We start from the raw sequence: 10,078 nt of genomic DNA on the forward strand, positions 1-10,078 counted from the left end.
CCATACCTCATGAGCGGATGCAAGGTGAGCGACACGGTCGAAGTCACTTCGTTGTAGACCTTGGATGATATAGTTCCTCGCCTTGTAGTTGTTCTCCACGTGGACCAAATTTATTGGTGTGATCGCATTGTCCGCGGGAAGCTCATAGGGCTTGGCGATCTTCTCCCATATGGCGTAACTTTGTGCCATGATGTATGCCTTCATCTTCGCCTTCCAAAACTGAAAATCAACACCATCGAACACACAGGGTTTGGTAGAATACCTATCCATATCTAGCAAGTCTAATCAACCGGTTAAGATAGATTAGAGAAACCTTGCTCTGATACCAATTGTGAGATCGAGATAGGCAATCAGAGGGGGGGTGAATGATTGCGCGGAAGCAAATTAAAACTTTTCCCGAAAGTTCAAACCCTAAATCACCTTTCTGTCCGTGATAGTAAAACAGCCGTAACTTTTGATTGGATGAACCAAAAAATATGTATGAGTATGGAAAAGAAAGGTATTAAAATTATCTAACCAACCCAACAAGAATCAGCTCAATCGGACTTACCAATCAAAAGATATGATCAAAATAGTAACAGCTGACAGAAAGTTACGAGGATTAACCTAAAACCAATTTCGAGGAATAACAAGAAAGATAAATTAATCGCAATCTTCTCTTGATCTCGTGATAAAACTGCAGCAAAGTATTATGAACTTGTGATGAACCTGCACCAAAGTATTAGAAAGATCTAGCACGAAGATTTCACGAAGATCCGAGAAGAACAGAGATGACACCGCCAACGAATCTCTTTATTGCAACGATGTCGATCGATTACAAAAGATGCAACCATGCATCCAAGAACTCTCCAAGAATTGATCTAGATCCAAAGCTTTGAGTTCCCTCACGTCCTTGCTAAAACCCTAGCTAGGATGCCCTCTATTTATAAGGGAAAATTCGCAAGCCTAAACCGAATCCGAATCCAACACGGACTCCTCTGTCCCGGTCAGTATTTTGCCCGTGGGGCCCGCATACGACCTCGGATTGAGATGACTCCAAAATCAAAGTTGTTCGTCTCGACGACGCGCACAACTTTCATGTGGATCACTTTTCCATCCGACGCCATCTTAATGACGCTACTGTTTAATCTTTAAACAGCTCTCATCCAGCCACGGCTGGACCTACATATCTTCACCTCGATGTCACTTCATGCCATCAACTCTTCTTGTGATGTCTTCAAAACTCGACCATCACGTATCGAATATCTCCAATACCGTACATCTCCGGTATAAACAACATACGACAAACCGGTGCCCTTCCGGATCATCGTAGCCTTCACTTCCATTGTTCCTTCGCACGAACGTCCCGCATGACCTTGATCCTCGACCTCAGCTTCCCAAGCTTCGTCTCTCGATCCCGTCATCGACCACGTTCTTCTAGCTCCGGCAACACCTGAAAGCGAACACACAAATAACCAGTACGAGCACAAGTCCACGACTTGACTCAGGGTAAGTTTCACACAACTCACGCCATGTTTTCACATAAGAAACTAATGGATCAGCACACCACTAGCAAAGCACTAAGTCCAAACAAGATACATGTCATCACTTAAATATCCATATTATCCAAAGTATCCACATCAATGTTTCATCTAAAACACTTGCCAATGTTACACATCACATATGATTTCACAAACGGAAGTACCTTTATCACAGGTAGCTGTAAGACCGTATGGCAGAACTAAATCTCCAAGAGATAGAATAAGCTTGTGATAGGAGAAGACAGAAGAAGTTCGAGGTCACAAAGTACATGGAAGTACATGTGACCTGGAATATAGAACATGAAGTAGTGGATGTACATGTAAATTGTAGGAATTGAAGAATTGAGGCATTCATATAATTGGAAAGTTAATGAGCATAGAGATGTATCTTACTAAGTACATGGAAGTACAAACAATGGAATTAGTAAAAGCGGGTCAGAACAGTCGTGGAAAGTGTACCGGATAGAAATGTTGCAGCTAGTGTTGCGGTTGGTTTGTTTGTTATTAGAAAGCAGTTTACTTGGTTCCATCTAATGAGTTTTGCCGTAATTGCCCCCCACCCATTAGTTATTTGAAAGACATTTAGACAATGGAAGATGCACTTGGAAGGAAATGTGATTAGTAGGTACTGACAGTACGAACAACAGAGGACAATAGCAGGTCTTAGGCAGCACGTTCACAAAAGGCAGTGTCACCATGGCACTTAGTTACACGCCATCTTAGGTACATTGATTACAACAAGCAGGATGTGATCAATCTTTCGGTTCACCAATGATCTTCAACACAGGTACTGGAAGTCTGGTCTTGTTCTTCTCGATAGTGAGGATTTCATAGAGGAATGTGTGTTGCAGCCTTGAGTACCCTTTCTGCAAAAGAAGGGAAACATTCAATGTTGTTGGGCATAAGATGTAAAGAATGAAATTCAATGGATTAGAAACGTACCAATGTGAGTGGTTGTTCTAGCTCATCCCCATTGTAATTACGAAGACAGTGCAACATACAAAGTCCACTCTGTTCTCTACATTTCATGTCATTGTCAGTATACAATGTATTAATTGCAAGCAATGTCCATATTAGGTAGGACCCAATTGCTCGTACTTACTTCCTGAATTTGTCGTTTGTGAGGATAGGAAAAACAAGAGGCCAATCCTTTTTTGTAGGATTCCAGTTCTCAAAGAAGTTGTTGAGGCAGTCGAAGAGTTTGTAATGAAGTAGACCAGATGTGTGTATATGCAAGTCTTTCATTTTGCCAACAGGGTCTTGTTGGAGGAATGGATCGAGAACATGAATGATTTCTTCCTTCATGTCAAAGATATAGGCACACCAAATATCCTTCGAGGAACGAAGGTACGGCAAACTAGGGAAAAATTGTAAGGAGAACCCAGTCAAATGAGCTGTGCAGTAGATAACTGAAAGTACCATTTGACAAGTACATGTGAAGTAGCAATGAAAGTACCATGTGCGTACAAGATCTCAAGTAGTATATAAAGTATACAAATTTTGTGGATTACGTACCATGCGGGTGCATGACATGTTGTACCTAACTTGTTCGCTGATGAATTGTTGGCGGACTGATACGAGTGCGGTGACATCATTGCCTGAGAGAACAGCTACCTGACAATTGAAACTGTTAGCACTGTTGTGTAGGTACATTGGTTAATGTGGATTGTGCAGAAAGCAGAGGAAGTACCGAAAAATCACTTTCGAGGATATGACGCCAACGAAACTTGCTGCTGTTCGGTTCCATCATAGTATCTAGCTGAGTGAACCTTCTTAGCAGTAGGTCACAGAGTTCAAAGTCCAGATTGGTTGAACGTACAATTTGATCCCTGATTTCACTCCCAGGTACAAAGATGTACCGAGGGAATTCGCTTGTCATCCATTTGCTGCAGGCAACATTTGCTTATGAACTGATTGCACATAAATAAATATGAATGAAGACAGAGTAGTGAAAGTAGTGTTTACATCTTCATGTACTGTAACCCCGCGTCACTGATCCAATCCATAAGACTAACCATTAAGTCACCAGGTGGTTTCGGATGTATGTACCCTTCTGACCAAGGAGATGGGGCAAAAACGCCTTTTCTGGTCCGTCGTTTGTCCGGTGGGGATGCAGAGAAATGACCAAACAAGACCTTGCTCTCAGGACAGTCTACATTGTCAGTTCTGAGGATCAGGTCAGCCATAACGACTTCCATGCAAGCTCTAGTAGCAGCAGGAGAACATGGTGTACATGTCGGCGCTGGTGGGGGAGGTGTTTTCGTTGAATCGTCGTTGGAAGCTGCGAATGATGTAATATTTTGTGGTGTGAGAGTTTTCATCGTGTCGACTCCGAGATCAAAGGAAGGTGGATCAAAATCCATGTCCTTGAAGCAACTTCTTGTGGAATCTATTGTACAAGGAGAATAAATGAATTGTGGAATCTAAACCGTATGAAGATTAATAGATTTAATGATGGTACCTGAGGCATCAGATTTACATTTCTTAATGGAACTTGCATTATTGACTGTAGGTGAGGACCTCTTGGGTGTTGATTCTATCGCACGGTCCTTGCTGTCAGCTAGAGAACAGAATCAATAAGTTACGCATGTTCTGTTGAGTATATTAGAGCTCATTGAGTGTGTTTTGTACCTTCAGTTTCATATGCATGAGTCTTTTGAGTCCCTTCTATCTGGGCAGAGCTATGACGATGCTACATACACATTGGGAGACGAAGTATGAAGTTGGAGCGTTTAAATATTTAGTTGGATGAGATAACTGAAATGTACCTTCAGTCCTGACATTCGACAATACAGTTGATTGCCTGTACTATGAGAACTAATGAATCTTAAGACCTTATCAGCGAGCCATAAATTCTGTTGTAGTGTACTGTTTTTCTCAGCTGAATGCCTCTCATTCATTGCTCTGGTCATGTTAGCATTGTACTGCTTGAATGCGTCTGCAAGGGCTGTGTTGTTCTGCAGTACAAGAGTTAGCACGTCATATTTTGAAAAGAATGCACATGTTTTGAACTATATTGGAATAAGGTCCATCCTGTCTTACCAATTGCGGGTACTTTTCCCTGAGGAATCGTGGCAAGGTGGCAGCAGTCAGCGCAGCAGTTGCGGAATAGGTTGGCGGTACATTGGAAAAAAGCGGCGCTGACGTAGCCGGTGTTGCACCCATCTGGTTTTTCAGCGGATTAATAGTTGATGCTGCGGCGACAATATGACTGGTTGATGGCGTGGGAGCGATGGATATACCTCTCGCGTTGAACTATCAGAGAAAATGAGCAGAACGTAAGAACATGTTAGCATGTTTTAGAAATGAATTTAGGACATGTACCCATGTTACCTTGCATGCACCATATCCACCTCCAGGTTTGGTATCCGCCAAGATTAGTTTGTTTATTACATCTGTTGGAAACACCTTACATCGAGGGAAAATGTTCTTTTTGGGTTGAAGTGGTCCAAGCAAGAGGTTATCCAGATAGTGCACCTACATGTTGTATGAATAGAATTTAGTGTTGTTGAACGCAGAATGTATTAAATGTAGACCTGAAGGTACATATATGCACATTTATAAGTATTGTGTAGTGGATGTACCTGAAGGAATATGTGAGCACCTGCAATGTTGGAAACAACTCTGTTCTTGGTGATGTCATCTTGTACTTTGTTAGCAGCATCAATGATACCTTTAATAATGTATGCACACCAATTGTATTGTCCTATCTCCTCTGTACATCGTAATGCACCAAGGAAATCAGCGTTGACATGATCGTACTTTGTTGAAGGTGATAGCATGTGACCCATAACAATGATGACGTATGCCATCTTGAAAGAATCCTTCTCCAGTCGAGTGCTGTCAGCCGTTAGTTCCATAAGAACAATTCTCTCCGCATCTTTCAGGCTCACTTTGTTGCCAGGAATGCCGGCTTGTTCCCTAATGTACGCCAACGCGGTGTTAGAGATTCTTGTTTCTGGTCCAAGCACATCACGGGTTCCACACGGAACACCAAAAGCCCTGTTGACATCTTCCGGTACAAATGGGAGCATACGCAATTTGTCAACAACGATTGCAAGGTTGGTGCAGTCAACATTAGCAAGCAGCCAGGTACTAAAGATACGACTAATTGAATTCCATAGTGGAATTTCAAGTGTGCCACCAAATCCTATCTCCCTAACACACTGCCTCTTGACTTCATTAAAAATTTTGATAATCCAGTACAATGTCTTCGCAGAAGTTCTGGATGTTGCGGACTTAGAACTTGAAGAAACTTGATTATCATCGTTGCTGTCATATTCAGAGGCAGAAGAAAGCTGAGTGTCTGCATGTCCCTGCATCTGCTAAAGGGAGAACATGTTAGTTCATATGATTGAATTATTGAATAGGAGGAAGAGAAGGACATAGCAAATACGATAACATTATGTGTATGTACTTGTAGCAGAGAAGGTGCAACTATTTGTAGAATTACATGGCAGAACAGAACAGCAAGTACATGCAGCCGGACAATAAGATGGAAGTACATGTGCTGATTAGGTAAGCAGTAATAATCGTAGGGTTGAACTACTTGTACATGTAATTCCATTGGAACGGACGCTATTAGATGATAGCATGGATTGAAGTACTTGCTGTTACAGGCTAACGTGAAGATGTAGTAACAATCGTAGGATTTAAGATGTGCTATTTGGAAAGCACCATGGTAGAACAGAAACAACAAGTACATACATGCGAGAAGAAGACAGGAAGTACGCGGCGGTAATAATCGTATGTTTGGAAATATAAGTCTATTGCGAAGAAGGCTATTAGATGATACCATGAATTGAAGTACTTGTAGGAGGACAACTAGATGAAATACTTGAAGAGGAAGTACATGTGCTTACTATGTAGTAACAATCGTAGGATTTAACCTGTTATATTTGGAAAGCACAGGTAGAACAGAACAGCAAGTACATTGAACATTACATGTTTGAACATAACGGGAAAATAACAGGTAAATGCGAGAAGAAGACAGCAAGTACATGTAAGTACGGAAAGTACATGGAAAGAAAGAACAGAACATCAGTTACATGGAAGAACCAAGTACATGGAAGCAGAAAACAAGGAGTACATGTAGAACAAGAAAGTAGATGTACAAGAAGTAGTACATTTAAGTAGATGTAGAAGAAAGTAGATGACGAAGACAGGAAGGCAAGTTGGAACACACTTGTTAATAAGCACCGAACAACACTACTCTGGGACGTACCTTTAATTCACTTATATTGTCAGCCGCGCTTATGATTCTCGAAATCACATCCTACAGAAAACGGAAAGATCGATTTCAAATCAGGAAAGGCAGTGAGCACAGATCGACGAGGAAAGAGGAGTACAACACGGATGGGTAGACAGGGAGGTACCTCTTTAGATTTCAGGAGTACCACATGAAGCAATGAAGGGCGGCCGAAGAAACAGGGTGAGCAAATGGAAGAAGAAGAACCGGACGTTCGGTCAGAAGAGTGAATGAAGAACAACAATGGAGGAGAGAGAGCGGGCGGGGAGAAATATCGCACAACATGGAGAGAGAGCGGGAAGAACAGCAATCTGACATGATGGTGGGGCATATGACGAGACAGGACATAAAGTGGGTCAGTAACAGGCCTACGAAAATGGTCACGTCAGTGAACAGGCCGGCTCAGAAACTCGGTTTTTCGGGACCGCAGGATCGGCCGAACTGTCCGGATGGACGGTACACACGGTGGGAGCAAATGCCACAAAGCGCACCGAGAGGTTTGGCGTGCAAATGCGCACACGAGTGATCACGCGCGCGGGATCGGACTGGAGCGCCGCACGGTAGATTAGGGTGGGCACGGTCGCTGCATAGTCTCGTCCATAGATAAAAGGGTTCAAACTAGTTATAAAGAGTGGACAAATAGCAATTATAAAAGGATTACCTTCATTCCATTGGGTTCAGGATTACATGATGTCTACGTCCCTGCCTTTTGTATGACATGTTGTATCGTCTTCTCTCATAAATATAACGTGTAAATCAGGTTTATCTACCGTTGTGCATGCCCTAAACGTTACCATGTAAAAAGAAATAATAACGCCATAAGAACATCTCCAACAAGGTGAATCAGCCGTTACTGAAACTTGACATGGCAATACATTGATGATGTGGATGCCAAAAGAAGAGAAAAGAGAAAGATATCGTTTCTTCTAGAAAAATGTTACCACACGAGTACCAAGTCTAGAAACAACTACATTCACAATTGGAGGATGAGTTGTTACTTAGTTGTTGTAGAGCATTACTTAGTATAGTAGGTAGTATATGCGTAAAGTATGTAGTATACAACGGCCATTGTCAAATATACACTGATCTTCTCTTATAAGGCCGTCGTATACTACATACTTTGTCAAATATACGACGGCCTTATAAGAGAAGATCGATGTTTTTTTTCAAATAGGTATGGTCGATCCTGCGGGTACGGCTTAGTTCTGTGTATACTACAAAGAGAAGATCAGTGTATAGTAGGTTGGTGCAGTGGCATCCAAGAGTTAGTCGGCAAAATGAATGCCATTAGACAGTTGGTCGGCAAAGGGTTGTAGTAGCCTCAACGCATGGTTGGTCGGCAAAAGGCATGCCATCACACTGACTGTCGGGAAAGGACTATCGGGAAAAGACGGTCGGTCGGGAAAGAAACTGTTGGTCAGGAAAGGTTTCACAATAGCGACAACTAGTCGGTCGGTAAAGAAATGTTGGTCGGCAAAGGCCTTTGCCGACATGACTTTCGGTGACAGAATAGGTTGGTCGGCAAAACCAGTTCACGACCAACATTCTGTCACCGAGAGTGGTTTGCCCTACCAGCTTGCCTGTCGGGGATTCTATGCAGTGGTGTAGTGGCCGAAAGGTCTCTAATCCTCTGCCATTGAGTTTACTTAAGTTGTGAGTGAATGATATATGACTCCTTGGGGGTTTATATATATAGACTAGGCGCATGAGGGCGTAATCTATTAGTCCATGACTCATGGTGGGTTATGTCATGAGGGGATGGCACATGGTCCATGGTGAACCATATGACCTATCCACACATGCCTTCTCTTTTTGCTTCTAGCACCCTCGTCTTCTATCTTTTATCCCACATAGCTCCTTTTCTAGGTGCCACGTAGGTTTACCAAGCCTTGTTGGCATGTTGAACCAACAAATGTTGCCCCAAAAAATATCAACACATGTAGTGTTAACCCAAGATAAACTGAAAATATATTTCAAAATGAATCTACTAATCTTCATTTGATATCTTAGTTATTGTTATTTTGTTATAAGATTGGAAAATTTGATGGTCAACAAAAGTTATATGCTCCACATTTTGGAACGAAGGGAGTATATTCAAGAGGTATGAAAAATTGCATAACTCCGTGGAGAAAGGATGTTTAGAAAAAAAGTTTGTAAACTTCCCTGCCCACCGAAGGTACATCACTTTATGTGGCATCTTTGCAAAAACTCTCATCAGATGAGTGTTAATATCGAGTGAGTGGGCATTGAACTGGACACTAGAACTGTGGTTTGTTAGGGTTATTTGAGGATGTGCATGACCTTTTCCTCACTTGTCGAAAAGTAAGAGTGTTGTAGAGATTTGGAGTTAGAGGATATTCGGTTGCTCCTTGCCGCTTGTCCGTCAGCTATGGAGCTGTGTTCAACAAGAGATGAAGCAAGAGGATGCAATCCTGGCTGTTGCTGTGTTGTGGTGCTGGTGAACGAAGATACTTTATGTTTTCTGTCAATGAGTTTCAGTTCTTAGGAAAACACTTTGCTTTTGAGTGGCAGATGTTTTTTTGTCAAACAGAAGAATCCTTATCCCAACCTGGTTGAGACATGGAAACGGAGACCAGATGATTTCATCAAGATTAATGTCGATAGTGCCTTTGATGGGACCACTACACGTGGCGGCTGGTGTTGCCTTGCTAGAGATTCAGATGGCGGCATTGTGTCTTCGGATCGCCTTGCTTCACAGGCCCCGCAGAGAGAAGCTGAAGCTCTTATTCATGTCATTCTCTATGCGGAACCGCTGGGAATGGGAAGGATAATCCTAGAGACAGATCGCCAAACCTTCCAGCGTGCAGTGATGTCATCAACCTTAGATGCCTCATCTTTGGGTGCTATGTTTAGGGTGGTGAAATGCCTCCATTTTGTGAGTTCTGTAGAGTTCAAAGTCTCATTTCCAAGCGCATGTGTAATAAACTAGCCCATGTGCTAGCGGCGTTTGGCTCCGGTCGGGATCACGTCGAACATGCTCTATGGCATGACTACTGACTTGTACCCTAGTGATGTAATCCGTCTGGCAACCCTTGCCAATCCGTTTAGCAACCCTTGCCGAGTTTGCAAGTTAATGAACATGCTTTTCCTAAGAAAAAATTGGGTAGCTCCAACACCAACTTCGTATCCATATTAAAATGTAGAACAAATATGAAAAATATCGTTCAAGATGTATGAATTCAGCCATCTTCTTTTTTACCTTATTCAAATTTTCAGGCTACATTAGGACAACACCTTTTATATGTTGCAAAAAAAAGAACACGGCCTCTAGCGAACGTGCCCATAACCT

The 10,078-nt window shown here is 42.3% G+C and overlaps 1 protein-coding gene across 1 annotated transcript; it reads right to left on the reverse strand.

Moving 5' to 3' along the window:
• Positions 1-2,117: 2,117 nt before the first annotated feature.
• Positions 2,118-7,052, reverse strand: LOC112268786. The gene is made up of 14 exons (XM_024454908.1): positions 6,896-7,052; positions 6,745-6,795; positions 5,105-5,842; positions 4,854-4,997; positions 4,563-4,775; positions 4,289-4,477; positions 4,152-4,212; positions 3,982-4,080; positions 3,486-3,909; positions 3,211-3,406; positions 3,036-3,130; positions 2,623-2,877; positions 2,463-2,538; positions 2,118-2,386 (listed from the first exon to the last, which is right to left on the reverse strand). Exons 3-14 carry the CDS (start codon positions 5,840-5,842, stop codon positions 2,273-2,275), a joined length of 2,604 nt encoding a protein of 867 aa, XP_024310676.1. The 5' UTR covers positions 6,745-6,795; positions 6,896-7,052; the 3' UTR covers positions 2,118-2,272.
• Positions 7,053-10,078: the final 3,026 nt, after the last annotated feature.

This window comes from Brachypodium distachyon, chromosome 4, assembly GCF_000005505.3.
Source record: "Brachypodium distachyon strain Bd21 chromosome 4, Brachypodium_distachyon_v3.0, whole genome shotgun sequence".
In the NCBI taxonomy this organism is placed as follows: domain Eukaryota; kingdom Viridiplantae; phylum Streptophyta; class Magnoliopsida; order Poales; family Poaceae; genus Brachypodium; species Brachypodium distachyon.